General features: G+C 44.8%; 1 protein-coding gene across 1 annotated transcript in view; it reads left to right on the top strand.

Moving 5' to 3' along the window:
- The window catches only part of NOX3 (NADPH oxidase 3), a 123,118-nt gene that overhangs the window by 41,561 nt on the left and 60,219 nt on the right, over positions 1-21,338 (top strand). Inside the window, exons 5-6 of the mRNA XM_040427287.1 lie at positions 1,626-1,771; positions 4,929-5,110. Coding sequence (XP_040283221.1) covers positions 1,626-1,771; positions 4,929-5,110 — 328 coding nt within the window. The remainder of the gene's footprint in view (positions 1-1,625; positions 1,772-4,928; positions 5,111-21,338) is intronic.

Genomic DNA, 21,338 nt, shown 5'->3' with positions numbered 1-21,338 from the left:
ATCAATCCATGATAATTGCATATGGTTACCACTGCATATGTGATAAACCAGGAAGTATCCAAAAGGAATAAACCAATCAATATGCTAAATACAAGTCTCATCAATAAATACATAAATTACTGCAGGCTTATACAATTTGACCCTGCGTAACTTGAAGAAGGGCCCTTTGAAAAAGCTAGTGAGCAAAACGGACGTCGGGCCGGCCCTCCAGCCAGGTTGGTTATCTGCTATTTATTGATTTATGCTGTTATCGCTGCTTATGTGTCAGTACCAGGTGCTAGTGGTACCTCACACATTTTCACGCTTATTGGTCTCTTCAAGTTACGCAGGTTCAAATTGTATAAGCCTGCAGTAATTTATGTATTTATTGATGAGACTTGTATTTAGCATATTGATTGGTTTATTCCTTTTGGATACTTCCTGGTGTATCACATATGCAGCGGTAACTAACCATATGTAATTATCATGGATTGATATATGTACTGGCTTGGGGACAGAGGGGGGGGGGGGGTTATCCACACTTCTCTGCATCTTCCTACTGGGTTTAAAGATATTTGGTACTAGATTGTTTCCTTCTCCTCATTTAAAACACATGCACCTTGGGACAAGAATTATATTTTTTTGGGCCATTGTTCACTGCATGGGTAATGACAAAATAGTGCTCTATAAGTGCATACAGCATATTTTCCAAATACCTTCATTTGTAAGTGTAATTTACAATCTCACTTTCTAAACTGAAATATTAAATGTTTATCATATCATCTCAGTTAATTATATAGACTTATCTAGAATAGGTCATTAATATCGGCGGGATATGACTCCCAGGACCTCTGCTGATCAGCTGTTTGAAGAGGCCACTGAACTCTGTGAGCGCTTAGGCCTCTTTCTAGAACACTGATGTCACCGTATGTTGGTCCCGTGGCAAAGGCCCAGTTCAGTCCCATTCAAGTGAATGGAGCTGAGCTGCAATACCAAGCACAGCTGTTATACAATGTACAGCGCTGTGTTTGGTAAGCTGTGAAGAGACAACCGCACTCACCAAAGCTCTTCAAACAGCTGATAGGCAGGGGTCCAGACAGTCAGACCTCTACCGATCTGATATCTAAGAATTCAGTTATGGATTCCACTATGACTTATTGTCCGTGGTAACGGAATTCTTAGATAACCCGAACCTTGTACGCCAAACTTGAACACAGAAGTTCGCTCAACACTAGTTCCATTATTTTAATAAAGACCAATTGAAAAAATTATTTTTAGCTAAAAATGAATATAATGCAATAATAATAAAAAAAAATTGCCCCAAAGATGTACAATAGTCTTTAAGCATCGCAAAGGAGTTGACTGATTATCAACCTAGCAGTCCCTTTGGAGCTGTTTTCATTCCTACCATCCCAAGGAAAATCATAAACTCCAAGGGGAGCAGGTGGTAAAAAGCCAATTGTACTGTTAACAAGAAGACATGACAATAGAAAATATTTCCAGAATTTATGGGGGCCTCATGCTTTAAATAATGCAGGCATTTTTCCACTTTCTTTTTTCTACAGTTCTGTTTGTAACTGTGATTGTGTGTATCTGGAAATACTAGTATATACCTACTTATTTATTTTGGAATTTTTGAATTGCAGCCATCCACATTGTCGCACATTTTATTAATATAGAACGCTACCATATGAGTCGGTCAGTAGAGGCTGGGGAATTGTGTAACATACTAGCAAACATCGGCAATCGGTCGAATGAAAATTACTTAAATCCAATTAGAAGCTACAATAAAGTAAGTTTGTTTTGTTTGTTTATTAAAACTGTTCATAGTAACTTGTGTACAATAATATACAGTAGTGTATAAACAGAAATGTTATAAACAAATATGTTGAGAAAAGGTATATGTCCAGATTAATTATTCAAGCAAATATAAATGTTCATGGACGTTAAAACTCAAAAAACTAAAAAAGTTTAATGGTATCCAGTATTAAAAAATCAAAGGGGTGTGTAGCCTCCAATGTGATATAATATTGAAAGTACAGGCCAGGCATCACATAAAATCCCTAGGGTAATCTGTGGCATCTAGTGTGTATTGCCACAATGACACACCTCTCCCTTGTAGTTCACCAGGGCTAAATGTACTGCGTAGTGTTTTTGTTGTCACACATATAATTATTGCCACATTTAAAGTGCCTGTTTACCGTCCTCTGACTCTAGGCAAGAAACCCAGTGCTTGGCACGTTAACCGCACTGCTCTCGCCACTGGGATATGAGTGTCACCCAGGAGATGGCCATGCACTATGCAATCCACCGGGAATGAAACAAAGGTGCTATACTCCTGCTAGTAGATGTACCAGCTGATATGGCTCATATATAGCCAACTATCAGCCACAGCTAGCAAGGAGTACTAGTACTGGACGGCTCGACACGTTTCTGTGCACCTGGTACGCACACTTCCTCAAGAGCATAGAGCACCAGAAATAACAGAAGAGCCCTGCCTAAGCCGCACTTCTCTAGTGTGAGAGCCGTTGTTCTAATGTGGCTTGATGTGAGCCACGGCACTATTGATTTTTTAAAGAAAATATGACAGTTATCCTTTAAAGCAGCCCCCCCTTCCCATCCTCTTCAGTGTAGATGAGGAGAGAGCCGTTACAGAGCTGAGAGGCTGCAGGAAGAGAGAAAAAACTGTAACAATATATACAAATGTGACATTATGATCATTGTACGGACCCACATAATAAAATTATGTTATTTTTACCACACAGTGAACGCCGTAAATAAATTCCACCAAAAAATTGCTGTTTTTTAATCTTTCCCCCAAAAAATAAAAGAATAAAAGTTATTTAATACACAATATATAGCCCCAGTCATAACTTTAAAAGATCTTCCACAAATATTTATTTTTATTTTGTGGGATTGGTTTATCCCACAAAATAAAATTAAAATTTGAGGAAGATCTTTTAAAGTTATGACTGGGGATGAGCGAATCGACTTCGGATAAAATATCAGAAGTCGATTCGCATAAAACCTTGTTTCAATACTGTACGGAGCGAGCGCTCTGTACAGTATTAGCATGTATTGGCTCCCGCAAGACTAATAACTTCAGAAATTGATTTATACTGTAAAAAAACATTTCCCAAACTCGGGTTCGGTTCCAAGGTACCCGAGTTCGGGAAATGTTTTTTACAGTATAAATCAATTTCTGAGGTTATTATGTGAAGTCTCGCAAGACTTCGTGAAGTAATAACTTCGGCTCAACAGAGCAAATACATTTTAATACTGTATGGAGCGCTCGCTCCATACAGTATTGAAACAACGTTTTATGCAAATCGACTTCGGATGTTTCATCCAAAGTCGATTCACTCATCCCTAGTTATGACTGCTATCACACAAAGTGGGAAACTATTATTGGTTCTTTAGTCTAACATTAATGATGTCACTAAGGGGTTAAAAATGCAATAGTGTCCCCTGAGTTGTGTGCCAACAAGATTTACTGCAGACACAGTTAAATTTTTGGGAAGGTTTTTCCAATTTTAACGTGACTGTTAGGAGGTTAATACTATTAATAATGCTTAAAACATGAATATGCTACACCTCTGACATTATTATTAGTGATGAGCGAGCACCAAAGTATTCGGGTGTTCGGCCCGAACACATTGCTATATTCGTGTGCTCATTTGCATAAACATGGGCATATGGGAAAGACATGCGAATGAGCAGAATCTGCCTTGTTTTTCAGCTGTTATAAGACTATGAAAACCAATAGATGGCGCTATTGAGTTATGAACAGCATCCTCTATTGATTTTACAGTCTTATGACAAGACAAATATTCTTGTCAGAAGACTATGAAACCAATAGAGGGCGCTGTTCATAACTCAATAGTGGCATCTATTGGTTTCATAGTTTTCTGACAAGAATATTAGACTGAGTCTTATGACATGCTTATTAGTGTAGCCTTTTGCATGGAAAATCTGCGATTAGAATATTCGCGAATCACACTAGGATGATATCTGACATTGGGAAAGCTGGGTAATAACTTGCGATCTACACTGAGTTATTTCCTAGCTTTTCCAGTGTTAGATATTATCACTGACTTACTACACAATTATTACATAATATTCGCTATATTGCTATATATTCATTTTTTTGAATATTACGAATATTCTAAAAACGAATATAGAGCAATATAGCAAATATGATCTCAGCGAATAGTCATAACACTATGCAATTAATAGAGAGCACTGTTCATGAGTCATGAATCATGACTCATGTTTCCAAACCATTTTTATGGGGTTTCCATCAATTTCTAACCTTTTTTTATGAACCAGACACCCTCTTCTCTTCCGAGCAGGGGGTGCTTGGTTGACTCCCTTGACTTCCATTATACTCGGGTGCTCGGCCAAGCACACGAATATATAGCCGAACACCCGAATACTTTGGTGCTCGCTCATCACTAATTATTATTCAAAAACTGATTGCCTAAAGCTGGAAAAAGCAGAAGGTATGGTATTGGATATTCAGAAGCTCAATTATGAAGTAAGATTTGGGTATTTTTTTTATGCACCAGTAGTGTATAGTGCAGTCAAAACCCATATGGCCCACCGCAATTATTATTTACCACAGATTACTGTGTCTTTCTCGATGTATCATGCATGGTACACTACCAGCACATGAGAACACACTGTTAATCAGCTTTGATAGCTTAAATTTAAATGATAAACCAAAACTGGTCTAAAGGTAGTCTTTTTCTAACTGGTTGAACATTTATTAGATATCAAACTTGTTTTTCCATTTTGATAGATATCTGATACTTTGGTTGATGGGAGATTGTTGCTTGTACGTGTTTCATTGAATCATGTGGCATGGCAAAATAGATAAAGTGTGGGCAACATGATCAACATGTATAAGGCATTTCCTTTTCTCATCTTATTATGTGTTTTGTTTCCAGAATATTATAAAAGAAGTGATTGTCTCTATAGCTGGCATCTCTGGCTTTGTCATCACATTGACTCTTGTGTTAATTGTAACGTCATCTACAGAAATCATAAGAAGGTCATTTTATGAAGTCTTCTGGTATATCCATAACCTATCTATTATTTTCTTCATCGGACTCGTTTTACATGGTACCGGGTAAGCCAAAAACTGCCATATTGACAATATGTGCTTTAAGTCTGTCATGAAAAAAAGAGACCAATATTAGTAGCAGTTGTTGTAATACATTGAGTCTTCCTTACAGTATTCTCTGCTCTCATATGTGTGCAGTGAGCTTCACTCTTTGGAACAAAATGCCGGGTCGTGTGCAGGACTGCCACTTGCACACTGTTAGATAGTTCCTTAAAGTGCAGATGCTGAGTCTTTACTGTAATTCTACTAGAATTTTGATTGGGCCTTATAAGTTTCTAGAAATTCATGCACCTCTCTAGTCTAGTGAGAGGGAGACCCCTTTCTGCAGATATTTTGGGCATTTAGTTCATCAGTTTTGTTTCATTTTTTTTTTACTGCATTTTGCACAGTAAAAAAAAACATATTGCTTTAATTTTCTGTCGCTGGAACTGTTTGAGAGCTTGTTTTCGATTGGGCAATTTGGGATACATAAGACTTATTTTTATCAGTTTTATTCCATTACTAGACATTAAGCCCAGTACAATAACGGGCGCTAGAACATTAGTGCATAAACATTAGTAGGAAGAGTCTATATTTAATGGCACTGGCACTGACTGGTGGCTGAGACTGGTGGCTGTGGCTGGTGGCCAAAACTGTTGGTTGAGGCTGAGACTGCTGGCACTGACTGGTGGCTGTGGCTGGTGGCACTAATTGATGGCTGAGACGGCTGGCACTGACTGGTGGTGCTGAGACTGCTGGCAGCGACTGATGGCTGAGACTGCTGGCAATGAATGGTGGCTGAGACTGCTGGCACTATGTCTGGTTGCTGTGGCTAGTGGCACTGATTGATGGCTGAGACTGCTGGCATTGTGACTGGTGCCTGTGGCTGGTGGCACTGACTGGTGGCTGAGACTGCTGGCACTGTGACTGGTAGCTGTGGCTGGTGGCACTGACTGATGGCTGAGACGGCTGGCACTGACTGGTGGCTAAGACGGCTGGCACTGACTGGTGATGCTGAGACTGCTGGCAGGGACTGGTGGCTGAGACTGCTGGCAGAGGCTGCTGTCTGTGGCTGAGAGTGCTGGGACTGTGTGGCTGTGTGATGTATGAACAGTAATGGCCGGCGCGCAGGTGCGGGCGGCGTGCAGAGCACCGCGTGATGATTGGTTGGTGCACCATGTGTGCTGGTATGGGCGGTGCGGTTGCGTGTGGGGCGGTGATGATTAGGTGGCGCGCTGGTGTGTGCTGTGCGGGCATCGTGTGGACCGCCATGTGTTGACTGGATTTGACGCGCACTTTATTTATTAGCACACACGCACGGACACACAGCCCTGAGCATGCACACAGGGCTTTTATTATAGTCGATATATATCCTCTATAATAAAATCCCTGTGTGCGTGCACGTCCGTGCGTGTGTGCCGATTCCTCTGCAGCCGAATCACACCCCGGGATCCGGGCCCTGCAACCGACGCCTGCCACAGCATATCCTTTACCTGACACCCTGCGTACCGGGCAGAGAGTGGCCCCATGCCTGCTGCAGCATCACATCCTGGAGTTCATAGAACTCCCAAAGAGCCTGGGAGGACAAAGCTGGGAGCACTGGTCCTCTGATTCTGAACACCGGGTATCTGTCAGCACAGGGGCACATGTTAGTCCCTGCAGCGGCCGCATCCTCTTGGCTACTATTTCGCCCTCACCCCGCCCACCAAAGTCAGAAAATGGCAGCACAGTAGCAAGTGAGGGAAGCTATCACAGGCAGGGAGCATTACATACGTATTACACTCCAACCCCCATCATTGTATACATATCACACAGGGATTTTATTATGTAGGATTACACTCCAGCCCCCATCATCCTACATAATAAAAGCCCTGTGTGAGTGCACTGTGTCTGTGTGTGTGTGCCGTTTGTTATACTGGGCATACGTGGCGACCTATCAGCACACAGTGCACTGTGCCCAGCTCTGCCGTGCCTCCCCCTCCCCCTCCAGCTTCCTCTGCAGCCGCCTCACACCCCGGGATCCCCATCATTATACACATATTACACTCCAATCAGGGCTGGCCTAAGATGTTCAGGCGCCCTGTGCGAGCTAATCTTGTGGCGCCCCCCCCCCCCCTCCTCACCTAAACATACACAAAGAGGAAAATAATCTTTGTAACAAACAGTTTTCTTTTATTACAGATAATTTAAGTGCAAGTGCAAACAAGTACAATAATAAATAATTGGATTGACTGGTAACAATAATGTCCCCTGCCCCCCTTAATCATACCCTGTCACCTTTACCAAGTCTCCTGCCCCCTTAATCATACCCTGTGTCACCCAGAGCCAGTCCCCTGCCCCCCTTAATCATACCCTGTCACCCTTACCCAGTCCCCTGCCCTTCTTAATCATACCCAGTGTCACCCTTACCCAGTCCCCTGCCCCCTCAATTAGACCCTGCCCCCTTAAATTAAGGGTGACAGACACTGGGTATGATTAAGGGGGCAGGGGACTGGCTATGGGTGACACTCGGTATGATTAAGGGGGGCAGGGGACTAGCTATGGGTGATACTGGGTATGATTAAGGGCCTTATAATGTGCCAGTAAAAAGGGACCCCCATAATGCCCCCCAATAATGTGCCAGTAAGTGTCCCCATAGATGCCCCCCATCATATGCCAGTATCAAGTACCTCTCCCCCCCCCACATGTCCCAGTATCATAGTGCCATCTCGCCCCCCCAAAGTGACAGTATTATAGTGCCATCTCTCCCCCCAATGTGCCAGTATCATAGTGTCATCTTCCGCACAATGTGCCAGTATCAAGTGCCTCTCTCCTTCCCACCCCCCATGTGCCAGTATCACAGTGCCAACCCCCCCATGTGCCAGTATCAAGTGCCAAAACCCCCCATGTGCCAGTATCAAGTGCCTCTCTCCCCCCCATGTCCCAGTATCATAGTGCTATCTCGCCCCCCCAAAAGTGCCAGTATCAAGTGCCTCTCTCCTTCCCACCCCCATGTGCCAGTATCATAGTGCCAACCCCCCCATGTGCCAGTATCAAGTGCCTCTCTCCTACCCCCCAAATGTCCCAGTATCAGAGTGCCATCTCTCCCCCCCCCCCAAAAGTGCAGGTATCAAGTGCCTCTCTCCTCCGCTCCCCATGTCCCAGTATCATAGTGCCGCCACCCCCAAAAGTGCCAGTATCAAGTGCCTCTATCCTTCCCCCCCATGTGCCAGTATCATAGTGCCCTCTCCCCCCCAATGTGCCAGTATCGAGTGCCTCTCTCCTTCCCACCCATCCACCCATGTGCCAGAATCATAGTGCCATCTCCCCCCCAATGTGCCAGTATTAAGTGCCTCTCTCCTTCCCACCCCCCATATGTGCCAGTATCATAGTGCCATCCCCCCCCCCCCCCCCAATGTGCCAGTATCAAGTGCCTCTCTCCCTTCCACCCCCCCCCCCCATATGTGCCAGTATCATAGTGCCAACCAGGCTCTTTGGGAGTTCTATGAATACCAGGATATGATGCGGAAGCAGGTACGGGGCCACTCTCGGCCCAGTGCGCAGGTGTGTAAGGGTGTCCGGTGAAGGATATGCTGTGTCAGGCGGCCGTTGCACGGCCTAGATCCCGCGGTGTGAGTTGGCTGCAGAGGAATACGGCGGAGCTGGGCACAGCAGCGGGCCGATGCGCAGATGCGGGCGGTGCGTGCACACCATGCACACAGGGATTTTATTATATATATACTATATACAGTCCCCTCTGTATTAAAATGAGTCATTGCTGCTGCAGTCACTCGTCCCTATAAAGAATCATTTTTTCCTGGCAACCGATGATTTCTTGTGCTACAGGAAAGATGCAATCACCCAATGAAGGATCAGTGGCACATTTACACAGATTAATTAGCAAGCACTAGCATACCTAGGAAAGCTGGTTTCCAATAATTGCCCTGATTGTCAGCCTATGTAAAAGGGCCTTAAAGGGGTTATCCCACAAATTCAAAACTTCTTTTACTCGCTTGTCTTGGAGGATTTTCTTTCCCTTCTGTGGGTGGGCTACAGCTCATCAAGCACTTACATCTTCCTGCATGCACTGCATTTAGCTCTTGTTAACTAGTTTCTCCCCATAAAAGAAAATTCCTCAAGCACAGCCCCAGAGATACACACATTGCAAAAAAATATATTTCACAGTCAGATAGAATGTCAGATTGCTGCAAATGTTGGCATGCAGTTATGTCTCAGGAAGATATGTAAATTATTGTGAAAGGGGTGGTCAATTAGACAATGGGTCTTGCCACAATAGGATGCAAAAATGCCTCCCCCACTGCCCTATAAAATGGATGGTCATTACAAAGAATTGCCCACCATCTAGGTTGTTGTGACCTAGTTGTTAGTAGGTGTTACATGAGGGTACACATACACAGTGAACAGGCTCTGCATGGCCAAACAGACCACAAGTAGAGAGGATTGTTTGATCCACTGACAAACACCAGCAGCTCCCACAGTTTCATTGCCCACCATCCAGACACTGGTGGCACCTTCATTACACACTCCTGTCTCTGCCCATCCCATATCTAGGTGTTTAGCTAACCAAAATTTGTCATTGCACCAATTACATTTCCTTCCATTGACTGCCACCCACCATCATTTTTGTTTGCAGTAGTGTCACAAATGAGAAACCTGGATTGCTATGAACTGGAGCTGTATCATCTTTAGTGACAAATCCTAGTTCTGTTTGAGATCCTACGATGGTCAGGTTCAAGTATGGAGGCCTCGTGGTGAGCCCTTCAATCCTGCCTTTGCTGTGGAATGATACACTGCCCTATTGCTGGTGTAATGAACTGGGAAGCCATCACATAAGACAATCACCGCTAGTAGTGATATGAGGGACACTGCCAGCTCAGTGATATGTGCAAGACATTCTGCAGCCATATGTGTTGCCTATTTCAACTAGCATTTTTCAGCAGGATAATGCTTGCCCACATACAGCAAGGGTTTCCAAGGAATCTCTGCCAGATTGCAACACTTCCTTGGCCTGCCTTGTGTCCAGATTTATTGTTAAGCGAACATTTATGGGACCATCTGGGACGCCAGCTTTGGCAACTTATGAGTGTGCAGTCCAAGCTACAACATCTGTGGACAAATGTGCTGCAGGATACTATACAGAACCTGTATGCCTCCATGCCCAACCATGTCTCATCTTGTATCATCATTATATTCCCACATAAAAAGTTTAATTTTGTTCCATTCAATAACTCCTTTTTGGTACATTTTTCTTTTGTCAGGGAGTGTATATATGACAACTTCTTTATACACTGTCTAGAGAAAGATATATAGCTATATATTTTGATGACTATAGAATTATGGCACACAGGCTCAGCGGGGCAAGTTTAAGTTAGCAAGTTAATTGTTTTCCGCCCCGGCGCCCCCCCTTCTCTGTGCCCTCAAGCAGCCGCTTGGGCTGCCTTATGATAGAGCCGGCCCTGATTAGCTACACCGCAGCTCATTCTACCAGAGGGTATCCTAGGATGTCATAAATGACATCTATAGATTACATGGCAACTGTCTGAGTATAATAACTATCTGAGAATATAATAATGAGTACATTTTTACACTTGGGAACTTTAAGACTGTCAAAAGAACACTGTATGAGTATGGTAGTTTTTTCCCTTTCTGCTGTGTAGGGGTGACCAGGGCCGGCGTCATAACCTGGCATCCTCGGGCAAGTGCTGGGGCCCAATGCTCCTGGGGGGGCCCACTGAGCTGCTATGAGCACTTCCATCAATACAGATGGAAGCTCTCACTGCTGTCATTTCACTTACGCAGTACCCCTTTGGTGGGTCCTCTGAGTCACATGGGTCCGGCTGCTGCAGAGACTCAGAACACGCCCCCTCTACACAGGACATGCTGCCTGAGGAGAGAGACCGCAGGGCTGGAGCAGAGAAGTGTGAAGACAGTCTGTGAGTAAGGGTCCTTTCACACTTGCGGCAGGACGGATCCGACAGGACGTTCACCCTGTCGGATCCGTCCTTCCGCTATTTATTGACTATAATGGGTACGGGGGCGGAGCTCCGGAGGAGCACGGCAGTTCACGGCGAAAGCCGCCGGACTAAAAAGTCCTGCATGTCCGACTTTTTAGTCTGGCGGCTTTCACCGTGCACTGCCGTGCTGCGCCGGCGGTCCGGCGGCACGGCGAAATAGCGGAAGGACGGATCCGACAGGGTGAACAGCCTGTCGGATATATCCTGCCGCAAGTGTGAAAGTAGCCTTAGTCTGCACTGTGACTGTCTCTTCTCTGTGGGACAGAAGGGGGGGGGGGGGACTCTTCGATCTACTGCTGCTTCATTCTATTTAGTTGTTTTACTGTTTCATTAAGCAGTTTGTCTCCATGTAGTGGCGTCGCTAGAGGGGGGCGAGGGGGGGGGCGATCGTCCCCCCCTATGTTGTTCTTTGCCCCCCCCCCCCCCCCGGTGCCCTCCTGCTGATTCCCCCAGGTGAATACTAATGAGCGCTCATTAGTACCGAAGGACCAGGAAGTGGTGAACGCTCTGTACTTACCACTTCCTGGTCCACGGCTGTCGGCTGTGCAGGGCTGCACACAGAGTGAGGGCGCTCTGTGACCTCACTCTGTGCATGCCAGTGCAGAGCACAGTCGACTGAGGAGAGAGAAAATTGCAGGCAGCGTCCGTCCAGGAGCAGGAGAGGTAAGTGTTTTTTTATTTTATAAAAAATGTGGCTGCTGGGGGCATAATGGGGGATAATTGGAGGCATATGGGGGCTAATTGGAGGCATATGGGGGCTAATTGGAGGCATATGGGGGCTAATTAGAGGCATATGGGGGCTATGGGGGCTAATTGGAGGCATATGGGGGCTAACTGGAGGCATATGGGGGCTAATTAGAGGCATATGGGGGCTATGGGGGCTAATTGGAGGCATATGGGGGCTAACTGGAGGCATATGGGGCTAATGAGGCATATGGGGGCTAATGATGCATAATGGGGCTAATGAGAGGCATCATGGGGCTAATTAGAGACACAATGGGGGCTAATTAGATTATTAGAGGCATATGGGGGCTAATGAGGCATATGGGGGCTAATGAGGCATAATGGGGGCTAATTAGAGACATAATGGGTTATGATGGGGGCTAATAAGAGGGATAATGTGGGTTAATGAGGCATAATTGCTTATAATGGGGGCTAATGAGGCATAAGGGCTGATATGGGGGCTAATGAGTGGCATGGGGGCTGATATGGGGGCTAATAAGAGGAATAATGGGGGCTAATGAGGCATAAGGGCTTATAATGGGGGCTAATGAGGCATACGGGCTGATATGGGGGCTAATGAGAGGCATGGGGGCTGATATGGGGGTGATAAGAGGCATAATGGGGGCTAATAAGAGGAATAATTTGGGCTAATGAGGCATAAGGGCTTATAATGGGGGCTAATGAGGCATAAGGGCTGATATGGGGGCTAATGAGAGGCATGGGGGCTGATATGGGAGTGATGAGAGGCATAATGAGGGCTAATGAGAGGCATAATGTGTCATCCACAGATGCCCCCATAACAGTGTGTCTTCCACAGATCCACCATAACAGTGCGCCTGCGCACTGACGAGACACAGAAAGAAGGGGAAAGAATCTGCGGAAGCAAGCAGAGGACGGCACAGCAGACGACTGAATAGCTTCTTTTGTAAGTAAATTGTTTTATTATAAATGTATCCCTGCATACCGCAATTCTCTCGTATTTTGTAATCTTATTTATATATACTTATTTTGTTTTTGCCCCACCATTTTTGACTGTGGTATCTTTGTGCCCCCCCTTTATATTGTTCCTAGAGTCGCCACTGTCTCCATGACATCTGTCCCCCCCCCATATCCTGTCCTATCTCATCCTCATGGAGCCCCTGCTGTCTCCTTTCCTCCCTCATGTATCCAGAGCTCCTGTCCCACCCTCCTATCTCCTATTGCTGCTCTGCACAGACCTCCTGCCACTACTTGTTGTATGAATCCCCCTCAGAGCCCCTTCCACCTACTTGCTGTGCCCACCCCTCCTGTCCATCCAGGGCCCCTGTCTCACTCCTCTGCCTCTCATTATGGTGGCATATGAACCACATTCACCATAAGGACCTTCTAACGTCACAGGGTCATGTGACTGTGCCCCCCACCCTGTACTGTGCCCCCCACCCCGTACAGTGCCCCTTTATACCCTGCATTGTGCCCTCTTACCACACCCTGTGCAGTGCCCATAGTCATTCCCTCTACTGTGCCCTCTTATACCCTTTTATCCAGCCACTGTATGGTGGTTTTATCATTGTATGGTGGTGTTATCACTATATGGCGGTGGTATGGCCATAACTGTATCTCCTTCCCTGCCCACACCACTTTTTTTAGACCTGGCACGAGCAAGAAAAGATACAGATTGCGGTGCTAAGGACCTTTGCGCCACAATATGTGTCAGAAATACGCCTAATATAGACGTATTTCTATATAATAAATGACCCCCTAATTGTATTATTATTCGGGGGTAGGGTTATATCTTTATATTATATAGATTCTAGTGTATTATACCGTGCCCTGTATTTCCCAGTAGAAAATGATCCTTGGGAAGCACAGTCCTAATCCCTGACCACCAGGACCAGGTAGCGCTCGGTCAGTACATGGCGGGCTCCCCTCTCCGCCACGCTGCTCCGATGTGTACTGGTGCTTATTCTGACACTAAGGCTGGGTTCACATCCCATTTGTGCCATCCATTTAATGTATACCAAAAATGTATGCGTTAACAGATGCCTCAGACTGATGCCGTACAGTGCCGTTCATTATACAGTTCCATTGTAAAAAAAACATATACGTTAACGTATGCATTTTTTACTTGACTCTGCATGATACAAAAACATGAAGTGCTGCACATTTGTATACATCAAACCGATAGGAAAAACGTGATGTGAACACACATTGGGGGGGGGGGGGGGGGGGGGGGGGGGCGGGGATATACTAAAATTTGCTGCACATCTCCTTCTCTCCTCCAGGCCTGGCCCACTGCTGCAGCACGCCGGAGGAGAGAAGGAGCGCAGGGAGCTACGGTTAGTGAATGACAGGACCGCCGGCTCCCCTGCTCTCCAGCAATGATAGGTATGTGAGGGGGCCACTGGGAGGTCATTCATTACACTGTGAGGGCCCCTTACACAGTATAATGACTCCCAGTACCCCCCATTTAGTATAATGATCCCCATTGACACTCCATTTAGTATAATGACCACCAGATCCAATATAATGACCCCCGAGTGCCCCCACCATACAGTATAACCCCCAGTGTGGGGGCGACTGGGGGTCATTATTCTGAATGGAGGGCCACTGTGGGGTCATTATACTGTGAGGGCCCTTTACATAGTATAATGACCCCCAATGTCCCCCATTTAGTATAATGATCCCCAATGACCCTCCATTCAGTATAATGACCCCCAGATCACCCTCCATACAGTATTCCCCCAGTGGGGGTCATTATTCTGAATGGGGGCGATTGGGGGTTATTATTCTAAATGCAGGGCCACTGGGGGTCATTATACAGTGGGGGGGAAATTGGGGGTTCATTATACTGTGTGAAGGGCCACTAGTGGTCATTATACTGTATAGGGGCCACTGGGAGTCATTATACCGTGTGGGAGCCACAGGGGGACATGTAAATGTAAAAAAATGCCTCATGGGGGCCCACTGGGATTTATCGCCCAAGGGCCCACATGACCCTGGAGCCGGCCCTGGGGGTGACTTCCATCTAAAATGTGTGCTGCTTGGTGGCAGGAGTGGTATCTGTGAAAGGTAGAAGGGCAGATAGAAAGATGTTGAAATTTCATATCTTTTTATAAATTTTGATTGTGAGCCAAAATCAGAACCAGGGCTTATACAGAAATATGGTATAATTAGAAGATTTGCATATGATCTGGGTTTTGGCCCTGGTTATGGCTCACAATCACTGATGGTATTCATTGAGCAAATACTGTGTGAAAGCAGCCAAAGAGCTCATTCGGTAACAACTGTTCACACATCATGCCTTTGCATAATTTTGGCGGCATTTCATAAAAAAAATGTTGGGCTTCAGTTTTTAAACACGAATACTGCAAAACTCAAGGTATGAAGAAACCATTGGTATCAGATATCACCCCATGCTCAGCCAACACCATGAAAGCACATCCCCTTTTAACCTTGCAATCTTCACCAGTATTTCTTGTTGGGAAAGATGGCAACCCTAGATTCATATACCCTTAATGATAAAAGGAACTATACACTTAATATGTTATTTATGGATCACTAGAACTGCTGTTTTCTATTCATCTACCTATTCTATTCTACCAAAAACAAAATACAAAGGATAAAAAAATTGCACCAGTAAAAACAACAAATTATTCCACAAAAAACATGCTCTCATACAGTTATGCTGTAAGAAATGTAATGGGTCTTGTAACCTGGCTACAAAAATTAAAAAAGGGTTTTTATTGTGGAGATAGTATAGTATAATAAAGACTATATGAATTTGGAATCTTTTGTACTGACCCACAAAATAAAGTTACAGTGCATGCTGTAAAAATAAGTTTAAAAAAAAGAATGTTGAAATAGCATTTTTTTTATTCACCCCCAAAAAATAATCACTAGATATGAGTGAATTTTTCAAAAATTCGATTTGCTGGTTCGCCGAGTGGTAAGTGCCAAGTAGAGCCTTCCCGACAGAGTGGAGAGGGTGTTGGCAGTAAGTTTGTGTTGACGTCACTGATTATTTTGCCCTTCCTCTGATCCGTCAGAACTATAACCCACAAAAAAACTGATCCTGTCTGTGGAGCATCCGCCTTCACTCGGTCAGCATTTTGTCAATAATCCATCAGTATTGCTAATGCCAAAAAAAACTGAAGTGGATCCAAAACAGAGATGACATGTGAACTGAATATTTGCATGTCTTCTGTGTGTTCTACCCACTCCTGCTTTTGGCTACCAAATCACAAGCCAATTCTTGTTTTGTTTTTTGTTTTTAATGGGCGAGAAAAAAAAAGTTTATTTAACCCTTTCATGACCAAGTTTCATTGATGCCCCAGTGTCCAGGTCAATTTTATAAAACTGACATGTGTCACTTTATGTGGTAATAACTTTGGAACACTTTTATTTATCCAAGCCATTCTGAGATTGTTTTCCCGTGACACATTGTACTTCATGATAGTCATAAATTTGAGTCAATATATTTCACCTTTATTTATGAAAAAATCCCAAATTTACCAAAAATTTAGAAAAATTTGCAATTTTCAAAATTTCTATTTCTCTGCTTTTAAAACAGAAAGTGATACCTCGTAAAATATTTATTACTTAACATTTCCCATATGTCTACTTTATGTTGACATCATTTTGGAAATGTGATTTTATTTTTTGGGGATGTTACAAGGCTTAGAAGTTTAGAAGCAATTGTTAAAATTTCTAAAACCCACTTTTTAAGGACCAGTTCAGGTCTGAAGTCACTTTGTGGGGATTACATAGTGGATACCCCCATAAACGACCCCATTGTAGAAACTACACCCCTCAAGTTACTCAAAACTGATTTTACAAACTTTGTTAACCCTTTAGGTGTTCCACAAGAATTAAAGGAAAATGGAGAATAAATTTCTAAATTTTACTTTTTTGGCAGATTTTCCATTTTATTACATTTTTTTCTTTAACACATCAAGGGTTAACAGCCAAACAAAACTCAATATTTATTACCCTGATTCTGCGGTTTACAGAAACACCCCACATGTGATTGTAAACTGCTGTACGGGCACACGGCAGGGCGACTTTCTTATGTAGGGTCTCATTTTTTGTGGGATGAGGTGACGGTTTTATTGGTACCATTTTGTGGGACATTCGCCTTTTTGATCGCTCGGTGTTGCACTTTTTGTGGTGTAAGGTGACAAAAATGGCTTTTTTGACAGTTTTTTAAATATTTTTTTTATGGTGTTTATTGTACGGGGTCGATCATGTGATATATTTATAAAGACTGTCGTTACAGACGCGGTGATACCTAATATGTCTATTTTTTTTTTCTTTTTAATTTTTTATAGGAAAAGGCAATTTTTTTTTTAATTACATTTTTATTTATTTATTTATTTATTTTGACTTTTATTATTTTCAATTTTTTTTTAATCAAGTCCCACTTGGATCTTGAAGATCCAGTGGGGCTGATGGCTGTACTATACTTTGCAATGCTTTTGCATTGCAAAGTACAATACTATCAAATGTCCTGTAGATGGCAACACCGGGCGCTTTTGCAAAGCGTCCGGTTGCCATGGCAACCATCGGCGCTGCAATCACAGCGCAGCAGCCCCGATGGTTGAGCGAGGGAGCCCCCTCCCTCTATTAACCCCATGGATGCCTCTACCGCGGCATCTAAGGGGTTACAGCAGAGTGTCAGCATACAGCTGACACTCGCTGCTGATGTCGGCAGCTCAGGAATGGAGGCGCCGACATCAAATAAAGCAGGGGGACCGCATAGGGGGCAGGATGTACAGATAGGGGGCAGCGCTGTAAAGGGGAAGCATGGCCAGCAGGGCACATTTGGGGGTCTCATGCATGGGGGGAACAGGCGGACCGCATCAGGGGTACAAAAAATGGATGGGGGGGGCGGGGATCGCGTCGGAGGCCGGGCTCACAGGAGGGGTGGGGAGGTTGGAGGCGCACAGGAAGGGGGCAAAGATCGGGGGCACAGATGGGGGGGCTTCATTACACATTACCTGATATCAGGCTCTGATCTGCAGAGCGCAGATCAGAGCCTGAAACCGGCGTTTCAACACTGCCGCGATCCGATTGGTTAGTCTGCACAGACTAACCAATCGGATCGATTGCCGGCAAGGGGCCACTCTGATTGGTCCCTTGCTGCCATTACTAGACTGTATGCTGTTCGTGACAGCAGCAGGGCAGGGGAAGAAGCTTTAATCTAAGCGATTTGCAGCGCTTGGATTAAAGAGCTGGCTTGACGTCTATATACCTGGTAGCTGCACGGGGTATGTGCAGCTATCACGTATATATACAGATTGCGGTCGGGAAGGGGTTAACAAACAGGACATTAATACACATAAAATACAACACAGAAGGTTCAAAACCACAAAATTTAAAAGAGAAACTGGAAAAAAAAGGTGCTTCATCAACAAGACTGGATTGACGACCAGTGTTGGGGTGACCACAATGGTAATGCATATTGATCGTGAAATGTATGGGGTTATGGCTGATAACTGGAAGACAGTCCAGCAAACACACCGACTCCAGCTCATTCCTACAGTGCAGACTACAGTCGTGGCCAAAAGTTTTGAGAATGACACAAATATTAGTTTTCACAAAGTTTGCTGCTAAACTGCTTTTAGATCTTTGTTTCAGTTGTTTCTGTGATGTAGTGAAATATAATTACACGCACTTCATACGTTTCAAAGGCTTTTATCGACAATTACATGACATTTATGCAAAGAGTCAGTATTTGCAGTGTTGGCCCTTCTTTTTCAGGACCTCTGCAATTCGACTGGGCATGCTCTCAATCAACTTCTGGGCCAATTCCTGACTGATAGCAACCCATTCTTTCATAATCACTTCTTGGAGTTTGTCAGAATTAGTGGGTTTTTGTTTGTCCACCCACCTCTTGAGGATTGACCACAAGTTCTCAATGGGATTAAGATCTGGGGAGTTTCCAGGCCATGGACCCAAAATGTCAATGTTTTGGTCCCCGAGCCACTTAGTTATCACTTTTGCCTTATGGCACGGTGCTCCATCGTGCTGTAAAATGCATTGTTCTTCACCAAACTGTTGTTGGATTGTTGGAAGAAGTTGCTGTTGGAGGGTGTTTTGGTACCATTCTTTATTCATGGCTGTGTTTTTAGGCAAAATTGTGAGTGAGCGCACTCCCTTGGATGAGAAGCAACCCCACACATGAATGGTCTCAGGATGCTTTACTGTTGGCATGACACAGGACACAGGTAGCGCTCACCTTTTCTTCTCCGGACAAGCCTTTTTCCAGATGCCCCAAACAATCGGAAAGAGGCTTCATCGGAGAATATGACTTTGCCCCAGTCCTCAGCAGTCCATTCACCATACTTTCTGCAGAAGATCAATCTGTCCCTGATGTTTTTTTTGGAGAGAAGTGGCTTCTTTGCTGGCCTTCTTGACACCAGGCCATCTTCCAAAAGTCTTCGCCTCACTGTGCGTGCAGATGGGCTCACACCTGCCTGCTGCCATTCCTGAGCAAGCTCTACACTGGTGGCACTCCGATCCCGCAGCTGAATCCTCTTTAGGAGACGATTCTGGCGCTTGCTGGACTTTCTTGGACGCCCTGAAGCCTTCTTAACAAGAATTGAACCTCTTTCCTTGAAGTTCTTGATGATCCTATAAATTGTTGATTAAGGTGCAATCTTAGTAGCCACAATATCCTTGCCTGTGAAGCCATTTTTATGCAACGCAATGATGGCTGCACGCTTTTCTTTGCAGGTCACCATGGTTAACAATGGAAGAACAATGATTTCAAGCATCACCCTCCTTTTAACATGTCAAGTCTGCCATTTTAACTCAATCAGCCTGACATAATCATCTCTAGCCTTGTGCTCGTCAACATTCTCACCTGAGTTAACAAGACGATTACTGAAATGATCTCAGCAGGTCCTTTAATGACAGCAATAAAATGCAGTGGAAAAGTTTTTTGGGGATTAAGTTAATTTTCATGGCAAAGAAGGACTATGCAATTCATCTGATCACTCTTCATAACATTCTGGAGTATATGCAAATTGCTATGATAAAAACTTAAGCAGCAACTTTTCCAATTTCCAATATTTTTGTCATTCTCAAAATTTTTGGCCACGACTGTACACAATCACAGCTGGAAGGTAACTGGTCGGTACAGACAGCAACCAAAAATCTTTATAAAGAAGCCTTAGTATGTGCAGGTCTCACAGCCGCTGTGACAGAATGGTAAGAAGCGGTATAACATGTAGTAAGTAGAGTTGAGCGAACACCTGGATGTTCGGGTTCGAGAAGTTTGGCCGAACTTCCCGGAAATGTTCGGGTTCGGGATCCGAACCCGACCCGAACTTCGTCCCGAACCCGAACCCCATTGAAGTCAATGGGGACCCGAACTTTTGGGCACTAAAAAGGCTGTAAAACAGCCCAGGAAAGAGCTAGAGGGCTGCAAAAGGCAGCAACATGTAGGTAAATCCCCCGCAAACAAATGTGGATAGGGAAATGAATTTAAAAAAAAATAAAAAAAATAAAAATGACCCAATATCAATTGGACAGAGGTCCCATAGCAGAGAATCTGGCTTCACGTCAGCAGAGAATCAGTCTCTTCATGCCATAGCAAAGAATCTGGCTTCATGTCAGCACAGAATCAGTCTCTTCATGCCATAGCAGAGAATCTGGCTCCATGTCAGCACAGAATCAGTCTTCATGTCATAGCAGAGAATCAGGCATCACGTCACCCACCACTGGAACAGGCCACTGTCACACATTTAGGCCCAGGCAGAGGAGAGAGGTCCCGTAACAGAGAATCTGGCCTTATGTCAGCACAGAATCTGTCTTCATGTCATAGCAGAGAATCAGGCATCACGTCACCCACCACTGGAACAGGCCACTGTCACACATTTAGGCCCAGGCAGAGGAGAGAGGTCCCGTAACAGAGAATCTGGCCTTATGTCAGCACAGAATCTGTCTTCATGTCATAGCAGAGAATCAGGCATCACGTCACCCACCACTGGAACAGGCCACTGTCACACATTTAGGCCCAGGCACCCAGGCAGAGGAGAGAGGTCCCGTAACAGAGAATCTGGCCTTATGTCAGCGCAGAATCAGTCTTCATGTCATAGCAGAGAATCAGGCTTCACGTCACCCACCACTGGAACAGGCCACTGTCACACATTTAGGCCCAGGCACCCAGGCAGAGGAGAGAGGTCCCGTAACAGAGAATCTGGCCTTATGTCAGCGCAGAATCAGTCTTCATGTCATAGCAGAGAATCAGGCTTCACGTCACCCACCACTGGAACAGGCCACTGTCACACATTTAGGCCCAGGCACCCAGGCAGAGGAGAGAGGTCCCGTAACAGAGAATCTGGCCTTATGTCAGCACAGAATCTGTCTTCATGTCATAGCAGAGAATCAGGCATCACGTCACCCACCACTGGAACAGGCCACTGTCACACATTTAGGCCCAGGCAGAGGAGAGAGGTCCCATAACAGAGAATCTGGCCTTATGTCAGCACAGAATCTGTCTTCATGTCATAGCAGAGAATCAGGCATCACGTCAC

This window comes from Bufo bufo, chromosome 4 (assembly GCF_905171765.1).
Source record: "Bufo bufo chromosome 4, aBufBuf1.1, whole genome shotgun sequence".
Taxonomy (NCBI): domain Eukaryota; kingdom Metazoa; phylum Chordata; class Amphibia; order Anura; family Bufonidae; genus Bufo; species Bufo bufo.
Note: the sequence above shows the minus strand (reverse complement) of the source record. Positions and strands in the feature narration are given on the sequence as shown.